General features: G+C 28.8%; 1 protein-coding gene across 5 annotated transcripts in view; it reads left to right on the forward strand.

The window, feature by feature from the left end:
- Positions 1-21,326, forward strand: part of LOC123264120 (choline transporter-like protein 1) — a 44,350-nt gene that overhangs the window by 7,615 nt on the left and 15,409 nt on the right. For 4 of the 5 annotated variants that reach the window (XM_044727228.1, XM_044727227.1, XM_044727225.1 and 1 more), the window contains one exon: positions 18,689-18,891. In XM_044727228.1, the coding sequence (XP_044583163.1) occupies positions 18,841-18,891 (51 nt within the window). In that variant the 5' untranslated portion in view covers positions 18,689-18,840. Of the gene's footprint in view, positions 1-18,248; positions 18,395-18,688; positions 18,892-21,326 lie in introns of those variants that run through there. The other variant, XM_044727229.1, reaches the window with a different exon arrangement.

Raw genomic sequence — 21,326 nt, forward strand, 5'->3', positions numbered from 1 at the left:
ATTCTTTCATTAATATTGAGGTCAAATAATGTGTGACAACTCCGCCCGCGGTTTTGTTTAACAGAGTAGCGTTCACATAAAAAGACGTATTACTCTGCAATTGCTCTCTACGTTTTCTGCATGTCATATCTATATATATATATATATATATATATGTCCTCTGTATATCCTTATATATATATATATATAAATATAGTAGCATAAAGAGAACCGACATGAATACGTGACTAGATTTTAAAAAAGAGATAAAAGTCAACAGTCTTATTTACTAAAATATTCATTGGAATATTATTCATTCATCATTTAATATAAATAAATATCTAGCATCAAATTTATTCTTAATCTTACATTTCATACATAGTAATACGACATGAGATTTATACATTAATGTTTTGGGTTGTGGAAATGAAAGGATATACAAAAATATTTTGTTTTAAAAACTTTAAACTTTTTATAATTTGCCTAATTATTGAGTTCCCGAACAAAAAGTTCCATTTTCATAATGTAGCTTCCGACGTGGATAGATGTATATTGGTATATTATACCGCCATGATGGCAAAAAACTTTACGAAAATTTATTACCGTTTTTTGTTATCTCAAAGCTGTGCTGGATGCTAAAAATATAGATAGAGATCCTTCGGTATTTACTTTAAATTTTACTGGACAAAATTCGGTAGATAATATTATTGTTAACTCTCTGCGGAAGTATTACAATTTTCCGGACTATTTGTATGGCACCTTCAATTTTAAAAATTCGTAAATTGCGGTGCATTGTTGGTCATGTTCGTGTTGCCTAAAAGTGTTGGCCCACCAGAATGTGGACAATGGATAATCAATAAACACTGCATATTATTATGAGCGACGGTTCGCATATAATTTACATAATTTCCAGAGAAATCATGGATAAATTAAGAATTCGAGCCAAAATCTCTAAAATTATAGTTTCTAAAGGAAATTTGAATTTCGTCCTCTCTTACGGGTGAATTTTAAAGCTGAAGCCGGCTTTGGTAGTTAACAAAATTCTTAATTAATTAGTTTTAATTTTTAATCGACCGATAGGTTTAAAATATTATCACTGTCCTTTTGTCGCAAAAGTTAATGACCTGCATTAAAGTAGCTAGATAATTATCAAAGATTTTTTTTTATCAAACTCCAAAATTCTAAAGCACAAACTTCTAAAGTTATTTTCAAAAGTTAATAATTCTATAGTTCCACTTTCCGAGTTCGATAACAATAAGTTTGATCCCTCAAAGTTTTATAGGTCGGACATCAGTAATTTGATTATTTTAAAATGTGAGAATAATTCTCTATGCTCAATAATAGATTCTAAAGTTTACTTTCGAGTAGTATATATCCTATTTTTCATTCAAGTATTGCACGCCTCATAGCGCGAAGCGCGTGAGGTTGTGCTTTATACTCGACTCGTCAAGATCAAGCAATTTTGTGATCTTTAAATGCCTCTATTACAACCATATTACACTTATACAATGATGTAAGTAGATGTACACTGAAAAAACACTTAAATTAAACCATCTTTTACTTTCTAAAATCATTTCATGTTGCTATTTTGAAAAAAAAAACGTTTTGAAAAAAATTTTACGTGGACGTCCGGATGTCACCCCATTTTGGATGTACCAACGATTACTCCCGAACAAATTGATATTTCAAGACCGGACCTTTTTTATTAGTTTAAGAATTCGATGAACTGGGTCCGTATTTCATATCAGTGGCCTAGTATACATATTTTTTTTTAAATTGAATTTTTATTAAAATTCACTACGATACAACCGTAAAAGCCAAACAAACTTTTCTTAATTGTCACGTGAAAACTATGGCGCCACTTGATCAAGCTAGATATTTTTAGACTAAGTGCGCAATGACAAGAAAAAAGGGCGCTGATATTTAAAAAAAAGAAATTAAGAAATTACTTAATTATATATTTTTTTTTTAATCAATTACAAAATTAATTTTTTTCTTAAAAAATGAATGAGAGTTATGAGGCGTGCACTTTTGGATTTTCCAAACTTTTTTTTTATACTACGACTCGATCTTTTTCAATTCATTACTAAATATAAAAATGAATATACCATGTTTTTGTTTCCCGTTATTGATAAAAAATATGAAAAAAATTGTAAAAAAATTTCTTTTTCATCAGGATATTTGCTAGTTATTTTTTATTTACTTCTACAGTATAGGGCAAAATTTTTCCATAAATGTATATTCTTCTTGACCAAAACTTTTGGCAAAAATTCTTGAACACAATTTGAATCAATACCCCTAACTCCCAGTAATAAAAACATCAAAGTCTGATATATTGCATAGTCATCCATTCAAAATTTCCGAGCACCAACACAATTAATTACCGAAATATGTTCATCAAAAAAGGATGATTCAGCGTAAAATAGGCCTGATATAATGTTATACCCCCATTATTTTCAACGTTCCTATTCTGTCCCGGTTATAGCACCTTGCACAGTAACTTACACTACGGATTAAAGCCCCAGTAGACGATTAAAATATAAACTATGATGATATTATCAGCGCAATACAATAATTTAGTAGAACATTGCATCAAAGGTTAATAATTTCACCGGATAACTGAGAGTAATATCGTGTAATTTCCTTTATGATTTTAATTACGATCATAACAATATTAGTGTTAATTCACGCCCATAAGAATGCCCGCATGATTGAGTATATTTGTGTCTCTTCACTTTTTGCTATGTTTCATTGTGTAGCGTGTTACCTTGATTACAAACACACATGTGAGTGAAAGTATACATATTCATTTATACATTCATACATATATATGTATATATTAATATATATGGACTCAGGCATTAACAATGCACTCGGTCACGACACAACACCCCTCAGTATTTATACTCTAACCCTTTTTTCCGGACCTGTGGCAACAAAACAATTACCTCTCGTTTTCTTCTCTTGTTTCTTTTTGTTTCTGCTTCCAGGTTGTTTTTATATTTTATTTCATTTTTTTTTTTTCCCCATTCTGGAGACATGTCTGACCCAGTTCCATGAACGCGCTAGTTACCGACTTTGCCAAAGAGTACTTAAGGGATATATGTCAAAGAGATCCTAGAAGTAGATTAAAATATTTTCCCATGTTGTACAGTCTTAAAGCTCGAGTAGTATAGAGCTCATGTCATTTTTCTAATAACCACTTTTACTCTATAGTATATATTTTTTTATATTTACATGTATATTATATAATATGTATGTATGTATGTATTTTTATTTTAAAATCGTGTACTTACGACTTGCATATAAAAACGCAATAAATACAGAGGATTTTTATTTTTATAAAAATTTAATATTCAAGCACTCAGATAAAAAATAACTACAAAGTAAATTTTATTTTTGTCAAGTGCCCGGTACACAGTATCATGCCATGTAAAATGAAATGAATTTTTAATTCAATATTGCGCATGATAGGAAAGAAAATTTCTAAAAAGATACGTATAGCAGTAAAACGTAAAAGTTAATTAAACAATTAAATTTTTTGTTGTTAAATTCAAAGTAATTTGTTTCTTTTCCAGTAAAATACCCTTTACAATACAGGTATTTTTTGGTTGTTAAGCTTTTTACTGTTTTAAATGCGAGGAGTTAAATTAAAAAAAAAAAAAAAAAAAAAAGTATTACAATATATAATACTTAAGAAAGTTTATTAATATTTCATCCAATTATGTAACGTTTAACTTATTTCTTTATTAATTATTGAATGCATATTTTTATTCTTCTCCCGGTTATTGTTTCCTTTTCATTATTTTTCTTTACTTTTGTTCCAGAATATAACCACTCCTACTCCGAAATGAATAGTCTGTATGCTCAACTACTTTAGCTGTTCTTTCAAAGAACTTTTAGTAATTTAAAACCTCAGTGCCGCTTGCTTAAATTTATTTTACGTGGGAACGGGTGCTTGTTAAAGGTTTTTTTTTTTAAATACTAATGTCGCTTTTTTGACGGACTATCATATCATAACATACCGTTGAAAAGGCTAAATTAAGTTACTAACAGTTTGTTGATTATAATAGAACACATTATTTCATTTATCATACTTGTGTGTACGGAAAGTGATCTTTATTGCCTAAATAAAATGAATTTTTTGGTTTCTTTTCTCCATGTATGACTTTACCCGGGGAAAAAAAATTATATATAATTATATAAAATTATAACTAATTATATATAATTTGATCTAATTTTATATAAATATATATAAAATTTAATATAATTATGTATAATTTTATATAATTTTGTATATAAAAATATATACGGGGGCGTTAACAATGGAAATCTCTCATTTCCAATCAATAGTTTTTATGGACTCGAAGTTTTGTTGGAATTTTTTATTTATAATGTAGAAATCATCTCGAATAGGATTTTACGAAATTCCTCCCCAACATAGAGTGACAATTGTCAAAAAAAATCATATTCTTCAAATACAGATCCTACAGATATAAAATTTGATAGTTAGTTGTAAAAAGTTCCAGTAGGTTAACGTATTCTTATAGTAACAATACCGTTTGGCTCCTGCAACTCTACATCGTTGAGCTCTGAGAGCTAAACGTTATTTACCTCTCACAACTCTACAGGATCGTTCTGAAACTATAACAAATTTTTAGAAGTCTGCTTAATAATTTACTTTTTTACTATTTAGCATTGATAATTTAATAAATACATGCGGCAAAATGAATTTATATTGCCAACAATAATCGTATATGACAAATAAGAATAGTATTATAATAGAAATAAAATAATAATAGAACTTATATTACAAATAAAAATTATTTGTAAAATAAAAATTGGGTCGTCACAAAATTATCTTATTTTCTTAATTATATCAATAAATATTGGACACAAAATCACTACTGTATATGCATAAGAAAAGATAAATAAACGAAAACAAATTTTATTTTGTGTTAAATGGGGTCTTTTTAATGTATTCCGATAACTTATCACTTATCACAATATATATTCAATTAATAAATTAAAATAATAGTCACTGCAAATGAACCTTGGGAAACCATAAATACAAAACTGTTCTAACGAAATTCAATTTGACAAAAGAAAAATCTATTTCTTTAAATAAATAAATTGGGAACTTAATTGTCCTCATATATTTTTAATAATATGGATTAGTAACAAAATAATTATGTTTGTCATTTTAGAAGGTTATGAAATATGTCAGCGCACTCCACTACTGCACAACATAGAGCGCTCCCAACTATACCGTTTGGCTCTGAGAACAATCCCGTAGAGCTCTGAGAGCTCAACAACATTGAGTTATCAGAACTAAATAACATTTTGTTACTGTAACTCTACAACGAACAGTAAACTGTGTATAGTTGTGGTAACTCTACAGTTACGTTACCAGAACGAAACTTTTTTTTCCGTGTAGTTTTATAAAGAAATGATTTAACTCTCGGGAAAATATTCGGATCGCCTTGAAATTTTAACAGTTCACTCCTTAAATAGGATGATTTACATATAATCATAAAATTATATATAATTTTTTTCACCAGGGGATAATTACAATAAAAAATAAAGGTTAACCATAAATAACAGATAAAATCAAAAATCAAAAATCAAAAATTAAAACTACTACTTCTGTGAAGCTCCATGAAAAATTGAAGAATTTTAATAAAAACCTAGCCTATCTTGTGTTTCAATTCAAATAAAATAAATAATGTCCTGAAGCTGTGTCGTGTAATGCGGACGAGTGGCAGCGCGCAGGACTGGCAACCAGAAGGACCCGAGTTCAAATCCCGTCGACACTCAGAATTTTTCATCAGATATTTGTTCGCAAATATTCTGTGAGGCCCAATTCCTACTTATTTTTAATTTAAAAATAAAAAAAAAATTTTTATATAATTAAAAAAAAATATTAATTTTTTTATATAATTTTATATAATTAAATATAATTTTATATAATTTTATATAGTTATATATAATTTTATATAATTATATATAATTTTATATAATTTTATATAATTATATATGGCCAAAACTCATACATAATTATATATAATGATTTATATAAAATTATGTATAATTTTTTTCCCCGGGTAATGAACAAAAAAAAAGTTATGATCAGTCATCTTTAAATTTACTTTAGACGAAAATGAATATCGATTTTACTTTAAGAACTCTATATCGTTTTCTTTTTTACCATTTTTCTAAAAATTAATATTAAAAAAAGCTTAAAATTCAACAGTTACATTTGATTGATTAAATATTTAAATATAGATATCATAATTATTATAAAATTAATACATCATATGTGTTGTATAGCTTTGAAAAAAAAAAAAATGCGCTTTTTTACACTGATAGAAGGATTTGTTTATAGTTTAAAATATTTGTTAATATTTAACAAATCATTTATTAGAGACCACTTTTTAGTCCTTAATAAATATTTCTTAGTATTTAAAAAGATTTATTAATATTTAATAAATGAATATCAGATTTATTAAATACAAACAAATTATTTTAAATACTAAGAAATATTTGTTTAATACTAAAAAGTGATCTCTAATAAATGATTTGTTGAATATTAACAAATATTTTTAACTATAAACAAATCCTTCTATCAGTGTAATACAAGAAACACCATTTTCAAATATAGTCAGTAAATGTAACCTAACGTCAATAACGTCATCCTTTAGAACTTTCAAGCAACATAATTAATCAGTTAATTTGTTGATAAAATGGCTATGTTACAAGTCTACTCATAAAATCTCTACTCACAGCTATCGACGAAATCTGCACTTACATTTTTATTCGAAATCATATTCATTCAGCCACAACTTTATTTAATCAAATCTTTACTCTGATTCAACTTTACTCAATATTACTTGCTTTCAGGTAGAACTTTAATCAGTTACAACCTTACTCAAATTCGACAGTAGTCAATTACAACTTTGTTCAGTTTCAATTAAATTGATTTTTCTCACCTCCGGGCGGAAAGCGTCAATTTTCCTCCCACTGCGCTAAACGAAAATGCCGCTTTCCGCCTCCGTCGAGGAGAAAAATAGTATATACACCACGGGCAGTAAATAAGAAAGCCTCAGATCACATGTTTATTGACCTCGGCTTCGCCTCGGACAACAATTACATGTCATCTGAGACATTTCTTATTTTACTGCCCTAGATGTGTAATATACTATTTAAGTCTATTCACTGAATTTTTAACTCAGTTACATCTCTATTCACAAAGAATTTATTCACTTAAATTTGTAATCATCTACAACTGTACTCAAGTTCATCTCACAAATTTATGGTTAATTGATAAAGTAAAAATTCGTGAGTAGAGATGAACTTGAGTACAGTTGTAAATGATTACAAATTTAGCTGAATAAATTTTTTGTGGATAGTGATGTAACTGAGTTAAAAATTCAGTGAATAGACTTGAAAATGAATACAATTGAAATTGAGCAAAGTTGTAATTGACTACTGTCGAATTTGAGTAAGGTTATAACTGATTGAAGTTCTACCTGAAAGCAAGTAATATTGAATCAGAGTAAAGATTTGATTGAATAAAGTTGTGACTGAATGAATATGATTTCGAATAAAAATGTAATTGAGTGCAGATGTCGTTGATAGCTGTGAGTAGAGATTTTATGAGTAGACCTGTAACACAGCCTGTTTAAGATCTTACACGTCACACAAACCAAGACTGTTTTAAGACTCTTTTAAGACGCCAAAAAAAAAAAAATTCCAAGAGCAGACTTTTGAAATTTGGTTCTCGAATTTGTTATGAAAATTAATTTATAGACATTTTTTAGACGATTTAGCGAGTTTTTTACGGCAACATTTTTGAGTAGGCTTTTTTCAAATTGAATTTGAAATTGTTGAAAAATTATTATCCGACAATTTTAAGACTTTTTTAAGACGCTCCATTTTAATGTTCCGGGGCTCTGTCGCTGTGAGCTCATCTTAAAACAGTCTCTAAATTTTTTTGTAAGATTTTTTTAAGACTATTTTAAAATAATTTAAAGACTTTTTTAAGACGATCCATTTTAATGTACCGGGGCTTTGTCGCTGTGAGCTCATCTTAAAATAGTCTCTGAATTTTTTTTAAACTCGCAAAATCATCTAAAAAATGTCTAAAAATTAATATTCATAACAAATTCGAGAACCAAATTTCAAAACTCTGCTCTTCGAAATTTATTTTTTTTTTTTGGTGTCTTAAAAGAGTCTTAAAACAATCTTGGTCTGTATCACGTTTAAGATCTTAACCAAACGACAATTTTAAGACGATTTTTTTTTACACGGGCTGCTTCGTACAAAATGTGTATTTTTTATAATAAAAAACAGAATGGAGAGAGATCTAACAGAAATTAAAGGTAAAATATAAAAAAAAAAATTCATTAATCGATTAAAAAAAAATAGCACTGCTTTACTTTAACATAATACGCTTATCTTACTACTCAAGTGTACTTTATTGTATATTTAATATGTCATAAACGCATTTAAAAATTCACAAAACGGGTATTTAGTTTTTAAGGCAATACTAAAGAAACATTATTATTAAAAATTAATTAATTAAAAAGGTGAGCTTTTCTTGATATAAGTATCATTAATCATAATAAATTCGTACTCTGACTTTATTTAAAAAAAAAAAAAAAAAAAAAAAAAATTAATATTTGTCAAACATAAAACAAATTTACTCTATTTTTAATCAATACAATGATCAAACACGCCCAAAATGAAAATATTTATCCATAAATTTTTTATGCTTAACGCCTGTCATTATCTAACGCTGTATTTAATTTTATAAAAGTAATTTTCTACTGTGACTTTTAATAGCTGGAAAAATGTTTAATCTTTAATACTTCAATATTAAATCGATACATATAGATATTAATTTATTACCACTAATGGATGAAGGTGATTGAAATAGCATTAAAAAAGTATTAATCCTGTCACTCTTATCGACTTGAGTATATAAAAAAATTTAATATTAATTCCTGGTAGTAATTAGCGGTCTCAGGAGAGTGGATTATATTTATATATTGTTAATCAATATTTAAAGTTTCTCATAACTCCATAAAACAAAATATAGTTCTTCAAACAGCTTTAGACTTTCTTTATACTTTGAATAAAACAGTTTTAGAATTTTTAGGAATGTCGCTGACAGTTTTAAAGTCGTTTCAAATACTTCAGATACTTTCCCTATTTTAATAGAAACTTTCAGACAATTACTAAGTGCTTTTGAGTGTACTGAAATGTTTTCGAATTAGTTTGTTATTAAATTTTCATTCTTCAAAAACTCATTTCTTGTTTGTTGAACCATGATCTGTCAGTAAATAATTTTGGTATTTTTTCAGAAAACAATTTTCTAGAATTCGAACAATTAAAAATTTTTTTAATAAAAAAAAATAAAATTTTTATAAACATTAAATTCTAAGTAAATGTAAAAAATTAAATTTTTATAGTAAAAATTTGCGAGTATATCTGACGTGGTTCATTGTATTGTGTATATGAAAATGAAATAAATTATGAATGAATGGAAGATAATAAATTCTTTCTTATAAATTGATAGTAAATGACAAACAAGCAAGTAATATATTGGAGAGTCATTGACCCTTTTATATTCTATAAAACAATTTGAGATTTAATCATGTGGACACACGATTAACTATGATAAAAGTTCCAGCTATATTTTCAGGATCGCGTGATGCATTCAATGAACTTTCAGTATAGAATATACATAACATAATAATAATAAAAATCACGTTACGTTATGGATTATAAAAATGAAGGAGTTTGAAAGTGGAAAATAAGTCATGTTTAATAACATCTAAAAGTCTCATGGTCACATTGACACGTTTTGGACTCAAACGTGACATTAATATAAATTCTCACGGCAAATAGATATTGGGTTTACGTGCGAATCAATGTGTGTAATTGTGTAGCATGTGGGTGTGCTGGTGTGTTTGTAAATGTAATTCTAAAAGAATATTGATAACATCAACACAAGTGCGGGCAGTAGAGAAACTAAAGCGCATACTACCTGCGGAGTATAGACAAGACTATCAATTCCAATTCTCTCCGGATAACAGTGATTAAAGTAATAGTGTATAAAGCTTACAATAGCTATCAAAACAAAGAAGCCTATACGTTACAATATATACGGATATTAAATTATCTGATAAAAGATTTCATTTTTATTTCAACCTTATATCCACAAAATTTTATACTTAATCCCATTAAATCACGATGATTCTATTTACTTCCAATCCTAAGTCAATAAATCAGACCTACATTGACTCTAGATACACTGGAACTTTTTTTTAAAACTAACCAATGCTACTGCAGTGAAAAATTTATTTTATTCTCTGCATGTATTCAAAATACAAATATGTTCGATAATTTTCCCATATATCTCACTTTTTATATCGAGTATATCAAAATAAATGCGAGCGCGAAAAAATATGTCACATAAATGTCGCGTATATATATTTTTATACCGGATGCAGACTTTAGTTCGAGATTTATCTCCAAATGTTCTGTAATTTCGCGAAAAGACTAAATAACGAATCCACAGATTCGGTAGAATCTGGCGCCAAGTTCCGTTCAAATCCGTTGTAAACGGAGCGCCAGACCACCAAGTGTGTTTACCGTAAGCAGAACGATATTTTCAGGTTACAAAATTTTATTCATTCTACAAACCTTTTTTTTCTTCAATGATACTCTATAATAATACGTTATATGTTATATTATCAATATTAATTAATAATGGTCTTTGAAAATAATAAATTCTATTTAAAATTAATTAAATTCACTGGCCAAACTATAGCGACCCAGATTTTTAGATCCTGACTTTTTTCTTATGGAGAAAGTGACATGCCACAGACTAAATAATTCGAGAATCCATGGTAATCCTTCTATAGATAGGAAACTACAGTTAGAAAAAGATATTTTTTGCCCTCTGGGCGGGAAGTGGCAACTTTGGTCTCACTGCGCTAAACAAAGTTGCCGCTTTCCTCCTTCCTCGGACAAAAAAATATTATACAGCCCTTGGGAAGTAAAAAAGAAAACCTCAGATCACATGTTTGTTGACCTCGGCTTCGCCTCGGCCAACAATTACATGTGATCTGAGGCTTTTCTTATTTTCCTTCCCAAGGGGTGTAATATACTATTCACAGCTTGTACCTACACCCGCCAGGGTGCGCTAGAATTATTTCTACATAAAATGTAGCTTCAAGAGGATAGTCTGTTATTATAAAAAATGCAGCCAACGTGAGATTTAAGGAGGTCCTTTCGCCGCCAATGTAAAATAAAAAATATTAGATTATGAGTAAATTTAATTTTTTTCTAATAGTTAAGGTCCTTATTTATCTTATAGTGAGGTTTAAATTATACTTTACCGGACAAATTTTTGAAAAAATAAAATTTTTAAATGTTAGTATTTGTTCAGAGTCTTACGAGAAAATCAGACGTTTGCAATATTTATCGAATTATACTATCAGTCATGGATTAGATGAAGTAAAAAAAACTAAAAATCAGATTTTCGAAAAATTCAGGTTTCTTTTTTTGCAATAAAATATATCAGTTACCGAGATATTTATTGAAAAATTAATATTTAAAAATCACAAAAAATTCTCAAGTTACCTACAATAAAATGGAGTCAAAAGATTTGGCAACGTTGCGTAGCGCGCGAGCTTCAGACCATTCAATAAATTCAAACTAAACTATAACGCGCTTATGTTTTTCATGCATACTTATTAGTTAATTTATTGTTAACAAATTTTCATAATTCATAATTGAAAAATAAAACAATAATTAAAAAATACTAGCATTCCTGCCATGAGACATTAGAATGTTATGGTTTTGTGACTAAACATTTTTAATTAATTTATTTATTTACACTGACTGCAAAAAGTTAAACACGGTTAAGGTTATATTGTGCAAATAAAAATGTAAACAACCGAAAGAAAGCGTTGCCAAATCACGGACAGGTTACTAACAGCTGATATACAACAGTCAAATTAATTTTTGTATTTAACTATTTTTTTTTAATTTTCAAAATTTCAACGATTAATGCCTCATATACTATTTATTTTTTAATTTTAGGAATTTTTATGGGTTTTGTATTTTAATTTATTGAAAATTTACTACTACAGTTGTTATGACTCAACTGGAGCGAAAAGACTTCCTTAAGTTGATACCAATTGTCAATTTTTATTATAATTACAAAAAATACTAAAATCCGAACAAAAACAGTTTCACTGTAAAAAATCGCGCCAAGTCTACGTTCATAAGACTTTTAAGAAAAAAAAATTTTTTTTTCTTTACAAAAAGATATAAAATCAAAATATTAAAAAATCCAAGTAACCGATATGATTGTATATAATTTTCGGAAATTAAAAAACATTTTGTTGTAAATTTAAAAATTAAAAAAATAATTTTGGAACGTACTTGGTGTGCGTCATTGTGTATGTCAAATTTTTTTTCAGTCTTAGTAGATAAATTTTACGAATTTTATAAAAAGTAAAATATTTTGCAACCACGCACACTAAATACGTTCCAAAATTATTTCTTTAATTTTTAAATTTACAACAAAATGTTTTTTAATTTCCGAAAATTATATACAATCATATCGGTTACTTGGATTTTTTAATATTTTGATTTTATATCTTTTTGTAAAGAAAAAAAAATTTTTTTTTCTTAAAAATCTTATGAACGTGGACTTGACGCGATTTTTTACAGTGAAACTATTTTTGTTCGGATAGAGGAAATCCTTAAAAGGTTTTTGACTACATCTTAGCAGCCGTCAAAATATTAAAGATAGTGAACAAGATACTTTTATAATTCACAAAAAGATAGTTGATATATGTAAGAATTCTATCTTGTACGCATTCTTTATATTTTTTGGTACCTTCTTATGAAAATTTTACTCACGCTTTTCGTAGATCGCAATTATTTTTTTAAACTCAAATAGAAAGGCTGCTTGAATTTTTTTTGTACTATCTTAAAATTTTTTATCCTCTTTGGCTGTACAATAAAAACTTTTTTTTAAAAGATCTATCATAGCTAACTTTTAGCTGATTTTCGTATATATTTTAAATATATTGAAGTATGAAGTATATTAAAAATTTATGTATGAAAATATAAAACTTTTATGAAAACCATATAATATTTCTATCATATTTTTGATAACTATATTTTTTATATGTACATTCTTGCGACATATTTATATTGTACTAGCTGCTACCCGCCTGCTCCGCTGGGCACTTAATAGAAATGTATTTGTACATGTTTTTACGAGTTCTCTTAAAATAAGTAGCCAAATTTCTTTTCCACATCTCAAGTGTTTAGAAAATGCATTCATTTTAATCTATTACATTTCCGCAATCCTGTAATAAGAACATTTCATCGGTTATGATCATCGGAAAAATATTTAAATCCGTTGACTTGGAGGCCATCCTTGTAATTTCCTATTCCTTTTGAGATTCTATCAAATTTTATATCTATAGGAACTGTATTTGAAGAATATGAATTTCTTGACAATTATCACTTCTGCACTCCTATGTGGGGGAGGGATGTCGTAAAATCCTATTCAAGATGATTTCTACATTATAAATAAAAGATTTATACAAAAATTAGAGTCCATAGAAACTATTGTTTGTAAATGAGATTTTCATTGTTAACGCCCCCGCAATCCCTTTTGAGGTAAGAATTAGAGAAAATCCATTCTTAGCTGAACTAAACATCATACACAAAGATTCCTATCGAATTTAGAGTCTGCAGAAGTTACAGTTTGGAAATTAAAATTTTCGATTTTAACACCCACCCCCGCAATCCCTATCGGAAGTAGAATTTTTTGAAATCCGTTTTGAGATGATCTCTTCATGACAAATAAAAGATTCCTACCGAATTTACAGCTATTAGAAGCTATATTTTGAAAATTAAGATTTTTTATTGTTAACTGTGAGTAATAATTTTGTCTGTAATAATGTAATAATTTTTTATTGTGAGCCTATCGTAAAATTCGTTCGTATATTATTCCTACATTTTTTACAGAAAATTGCTACCCAATTTGGAATCTACAGGAACTATAGTTTAAAAAAGGGAATTTTTCATTGTTAACGCCCCCGCAATCCTCTTTAAGGTAGGATAACGTAAAATTCGTTCATAAATTATTTATTTATCACTTACAGAAAAATTCTTACAAAATTTGAAGCCTGTAGGAGCTATAGCTTGAAAATTAAAAGTTTTCATCGTTAATACCCGACCCTGCAACCCTCTGTGGAGTGAGATATCATAAAATTCGTTTATAGATTATTTCTACTACGTTCTTAGCTGACCTCTACTCGGTAAAAGGAATATTCCTGCCAAATTTCAAGATGAGTGACTATATTTCAAGATGAGTGACTATATTTATAGAAAGTCTTCTACATATATAGAAGATTTCAATTATATTTGAAATTTATGAAATAAATACGAAAATCGGCCAAAAAAGCTATTATAAATATATTAACTTCCCGCTAAGAAAATCGAATTATGTGAACCGCTTCTAACTTTTGAACGGCTCATCCGATTTCATCGTGGTTGGTGCCATTTGAAAGGGCTTGGCCAAACTTAGATTTTATTATAATTTGGACCGATTCGGACCAGTAGATTTTGAGGAATCTTAAAAAAACTAAAAAAAAAAATGTTTTTAAATGTGGTTTTTTTTGATAACTTTTAAACGGCTCCACCGATCGATTCCAAAAACTGATCAGCTTTAAACAACAAAAAACCACGTCGATCACCACCAAGCCAGTCAAAATCGGTTGATTCGTTCGAGAGATACCGTGAATAAAAAAAAACCGAAAAAAGTGTTTTTTCGGAATTACTCCGAAATTTCTGGTTCGATTAATTCAAACCTGGAAATTCTTCATGAGGCTAATAAAACTGCGTCGAATGCCGCCAATTGCGTGAAAATCGGTTGATTCATTCAAAAGTTATTGCGGTTTAAAAATTCCAAAAATAGTGTTCTACGAAACCTTTATCAAACTTTTGAGCTCGAAGAGCTCAAATGCATAAAGAAGCTATCTCTTTGAGCTCAGTGAGCTCAAAATAACACATAAACTGTATTTTGAGCTTAAAGAGCTCAAAAACGTCATAAATACAATTTTAAGCGCCCAGGTATGGAAATAGCGAGAAATTGCAGGGATGGCCTTCAGGGTCAACCGTTTTCCTAATTTTTAACTTCCCGCTAAGAAAATCTCAGATTTTCAAAAATCGGGAAGTTATTGGTTTTACCCCGTTTTACACAAATCGAGTTTTCATCAGATCTCGACGATTGAGGGTCACATACTGATAGAAGGATTTATTTGTATTAAATAATATTTGTTAATAGTTAACAAATCATTTATTAGAGGCCACTTTTTAGTATTAAACAAATATTTCTTAGTATTTAAAATGATTTGTTTGTATTTAATAAATCTGATATTTATTTATTAAATATTAATAAATCTTTTTAAATATTAAGAAATATTTGTTGAGAACTAACAAATGACTTAATAAATGATTTGTTAAATATTAATAAATCTTTTTAACTATAAACAAATCCTTCTATCAGTGCAGGAAGCTTCCCTGACTATCCCCGCGAGGGTGCCACTATGTCTGTATGTATGTATGTATGTGCGTGCGTGCGTGTGTGTGTATGTACTCTCTTAAAATGAATCAGTGGAATTTCACTGTTTTACAGCTATAAGTATACCAAGTGGTATACTTATAACTGTGAATAACTTTCGAACGGCTTTATCAATCAACTCCAAAAACTAATCAGCTCTTAACCTTGAAAAACTACGTCAATCGCCACTAATCCGGTCAAAATCGGTTAATTCGTTCGAGAGATATCGTGCAGGAAAGAAAACCCAAAAAAGTGTTTTTTCGGAATTACTCCGAAATTTCTAGTTTGACCATTCAAACTTAAAGATTTTTCATAATGCCTAAAAAACAGCGTCGAATGCCGCCAACCGCGTGAAAATCGGTTCATTCGTTCAAAAGTTATTGCGGTTTGAAAACTCAAAAAATAGTGTTTTATCAACGTTCTATCAAACTTTTGAGCTTGAAGAGCTTAAAAGCATAGAAAAGTTATCTTTTTGAGCTCGGAGAGCTTAAAACAATATATAATTTGTATTTTTGAGCTCGAAGAGCTCAAAAACGTCGTGAATGCAATTTTAAGCGCCCAGGTATAGAATTAGCGGGAAGTTGCAGTGATGGCCTTTAGGGTCAACCGTTTTCCTAATTTTTTTTTATATACTTTTACATATTATTCATTAGTTTATAAAATATTTCTCTTTAAAATTACCCACATTCATTATTAAAATGAAATAAATAATAATGCAGAAATGTGGAGAAAATGTTTTGCAGAAAAAAAATAATTTTTGTTCTTTTTATATTTTTAATATAATTTATTTTTATGGACAGTATGAAAAAATTTTTTACCTAGTCTCCGAATTTAGAGATTGTACAGAATAATCAACTTTTCTTAAATTTCGTAAATCATGTTACAATTACTTTCAGAGTTTATATACTTAATCGCAATTCAATTAGTGGTCAAACTGCCAGAATACGTGTCTTCTGTTCTTTACAGCCCACCGACACGAGTTATTAGCAAAGAGATTAAAGGCAAATCCTAATCTAAAGTATATCCCTTTCGAAACTTTCCAGACTTATCAAATTCCTTACAAGAAATATATATACCAGCAAAACTTCATCCCATAGAACTAAATTAGAACTAAACCAATAGTTTAAGCTTTAAATTTGAAGCGCGTATTCATTTGCTACTTTTGTCTATAAATTGCTTAAATAAATTGACATTCAAGTTTTGTTTTCACAAAAAAATTTTAAATCACATCAATCTACATAAAATGTTATTCCTTTAACAGCAAAAGTATATTTACAACTTTTAATTAAATAATTTTCATTAAATAACGGAGAAATCAAAAAATGTAAAACAAAGTCCCTTTAATCTGCGGTCGGCATAAAATAAATGATTAAAAAAAATTTTAATTACACGTTAAAATAAAAAACCCGAACTTTTTTTTAACTTGGTAAATTTTATAGCGAGTAATACCCGTTAAATTGATGAGAAAATAAATATTACATGAATTTCCGGCTAACAAGTAAATCTCCAGAGAAAATTAACAAAAAAGTTTATATAATAATAATGATAATGAAAAATAAAAAAACAACGTAAAACGTAAACGATACGTCGATCGGGATCGGGAGAATGTCTTTTGCCGCCGGCTCATTTATCAATAAATAATTCACATAAAACTGGCGGATCCGTGACGAAGATAAGTTCCTATCTATTTATTGTACATACATGTATATATATATATATATATATATATATATATATATATCTGCTCTATATATATATATATATATATATATATATATATATATATATATCGAAAGAGCCCGGGAACGTCAATATCATGGATTAGCCATTGCAGTCGTGACAGAATAGAGACACATAGAGAATAAACGAACAGCAATGCATACCGCAGTAGGAACAAAACATAAAAAAATACTTTAAATAAAATATATAGTTTATACAACAGAAAACCCGGGAGTCTAGTATTAGTTTCTCAATAAAAATATTTAATAAATGTCAAAAGAACTGTCAATTAATAAAATATAATTAATCGCCAGTAGACAGACAGTGAGTTTGAAATATCTACCAGTTGATTATTCCATAGGATTTAATTAATTTTATTTTTATCTAAAGACAACACCATACCAACAAAGTGGGTTGCTATGAAACTGAATAAGTCACGCAGGTGCACAATCGCGTGAGCATATATGAACTTGTTATATGTATATATGACGCTGGAGTTTGTTCAATGCTGCATCGATCGTAGCTTCCTTTTCCGGTTCTCTTATTCTTGCTCTTGTTCTACTCATTTTTCCAATTCTTGGCAACCAAAACTAGTACATGGTCCACCATCTTACGACAAATTACCATGTCTGACTATTGCTACGTTTAAGTCACTTGACTTTACTGCTGGTACTGTGTACTTCGAAAAGCTCGCGGGTTTTCTTACGGGTTAACCTCAAAAGTATTTTATCTTGCGTTGCCGGGCATTCCATAGGTTGTCTTGGCCTCAATTTGTATTGATATTCCCGATCTACTGGTATTAGTGATCTGATATGCCACTGGTAGTTGTGGGAGTACCAGCAGTACAGTGGAATTACTTACTCAGTGTCCTAGTACCATCCACGCACACTCGAATGTACTTACAGTGTACAGTGTATAGTCTATAGTCTACAGGATAATACTATATGTGATAGTCGGAACGCGCGTTTGTCCAGACCAACAATCCATGCTCATGAGATACTCGGTATATAACAGAACAGACTGAACTAAACCTTGGTAGGTTCTGAATCCGTACTATCACTGTTTATATACTATTATTGTTATTATTATTACTATCACCGGCAGAAGCGGTGTACTGAGAAACAGATTAAATCACAGTTAGGAATCTAAAATCGATATCAACTCAAAAGTAATTATTAGCCGATTAAGAGACAACTTGGAAATACATATAATACTATGAGAATGTTCATCATGATCTTTGTTACGTTGAATTGGATAGAGTGAGCAGTTTATCAGAGGATAAATTGGATTCACCGTTTATACAGTAGACATTGCTTTTGTGGATTACAGATAACAGCAGTGAAGGAGATTGTAAGAGTAAGAGCACAGACCGAGTTACTGAATACCAGACTACCAATGGTGATTGTCATCAAGAGATCAAAGTAACCAACTCCAGCTGTTTTGGTATACGGCCTTTTTTAAAGACTTTTTCACAAGTTAAAATGGGATGTTGTGGATGCGGTGAAGATGACTCGGCGAAAATTGAACCTGGGGTAAGGATTATAATTTATTTACTAGCTTTTAGACAGGTAATTACGCGGGATAAGCTTCGAGATTGTTTTCTTTAATTCATTTATTTTTTTCTGGAAAGTTTAGAGAACGAAAAAATTTTTTGATAACTGTTTATTCTAACTCGAATTTTTATAAGAAACTGTTTATTGATTTTTATTTTAATTGAAAAAAAGTTAGAGTTTAATAATTGAGATTCTTAACCAATATTCGCTGGTAAATAATTTTTATAACTATCAGAAAATCGATAAATATAAACCTTTTATCACATGCGCTAAAGATCTTAACATTGTCATCGTTTCGCGTAATCCTTTTCAGTTCGACAGTGTTGTCGAATTCATTTTGAATGCACAAAATATTATATTAAATCAAAATTAACTATAAAGATATATTATTTTTGATAAATTTTCAATTTCAACAGAATTTTTATTTTCAAATCACAAAAATATTTAAATATTTACTATAAATCTTGCAACATTGTAAGATAAATTTAAGGCAGAAGTGGGAGCACTTTTAGTTTTCATAATATTTCAAATATAAGTCAAAATGTAGTGATTTTAGCAATTGCGCGAGTGACGAAAGATTAAAATTTAAACATTTTCAAAATATCCGTTTTTTAACTTGTGGAGTAAATGTTTCATAAGTCAAGTTAAAGGCAATTTCGTAAGCTTTAATCTGCATTTTTCAAATATAAATTATCTCTTCTGAATCAAAAGTTATTCACTGATGAAGTGACCAAAAACGCAATTTTTACACAGTAAAAAATTTTTCGTCATCGTGTAAAGTGTTAAAATTTGTGTGTTGAATATTACACTCTAGTGAGTAGAATTTTATATTATCATGTGTTGATTTAATGATTTAACACACTAGAATTTTAAATTCTACACACTAGAGTGTAATATTCAACACACAAATTTTAACACTCTACACAATGACGAAAAATTTTTTACTGTGTAGTATTTTGAAAATTTTAAATGGCCACCATGACTGAACTAATCGATTGATTCTGCTTTGAATTAATTTGAGATATTTGTCCAAGAAATAAGTACACCAAGTTTTATTGTAATGCATTTAAAATTTTTGGTTGTACCACAACCATAAGTCAATTATAACTCACATCTACTTAAAACTGGTTCACTATGACGTTCAACTCAAATAAAATAGCTAAAAATAAATGTCAAGTGAATGCTTTATAGGTAAAATTAAAGGTGATTTCATAAGCTTTCATGTGAATTTTTCAGAAATTAGTTATTTCTTCGCAATCGAAAATTATTTACTGATAAAGTGATCGAAAATGCAATATTCATTATTTTGAAAATGTTAAATGGCTGCTATTTCTGAACTATTCGACCGATCTTGCTCATCTTTGAACTCATTCAAGGTATTTATCGAAAGAACAAATGCACCAAGTTTTATTAAAATTCATCAAGAATTATAGGAGCTATCGTGTCCAGAAGCCGCGTTATATATATATATATATATATATATAGCATATATATATATATGCATATATATATATATATATATATTGAGACACTGCAAAATATCCCGATTTTATCAGCCTGGCGAACTACCACCCGAAATTTCCATTACCGACACTAGCTAAATTAATGTGTAGCCCCCGTGACGTCACAAGACGACACGAGGAGAGGAAAATCAGCTACGAGCCTCAAAACCTGAGCATTGATCGACACTTCGATCTATCCCCCGGTGTCAACCACCACGTTTGATATTTCTTAGTCAATTTACTGCTATACCACTATTACCACTATTAAGTGATTACTCACCAAAATTTATAAAACTTACTGCTAAAACCTACTAAAATTCTATTAACAGTTTAATACTAATTATCAGAAATATTTTATATTACTTCTATTAATTTTATTATTTTTACATTAGGTGATTATTCACCACGTTTATTACTATTACACAAGTTTATATTAAAAGTGCTTATTTTGTGTAATAAAGTTAAGTTTATTGTTATCACCGCTATACACTATTACTAAACTACCACTATTCACCTATCTATTTACTACGACTATCTATATTCAACCAGCCAAAGGCTCAATCAAGGACGAAGGGTCATCGTTGCAGTTAAAATTTGTAAGTAACTAAGACAAGTTAACTGGCACGCGTGAGAACTTCTGTCGAAATTGATAAAATCATTCAAAGACAAAGACATTCATTGGTTCACGGGAGCGGAATATCCCAGAGCAGCGAATCCCACTTTTTAGAAGTTTAGGCGATTATTTCCTTATCCGCGAGGTCTAATGGCTTAAATAATTAAATTTTTAAATTAAACAAAAATTTAGTGTTTCAATATATATATATATATATATATATATATATATATATATATATATAGCAGCAGTTATATATATATATATATATATTATATACATATACATATACATATTAT

This window comes from Cotesia glomerata, linkage group LG4 (assembly GCF_020080835.1).
Source record: "Cotesia glomerata isolate CgM1 linkage group LG4, MPM_Cglom_v2.3, whole genome shotgun sequence".
Taxonomy (NCBI): domain Eukaryota; kingdom Metazoa; phylum Arthropoda; class Insecta; order Hymenoptera; family Braconidae; genus Cotesia; species Cotesia glomerata.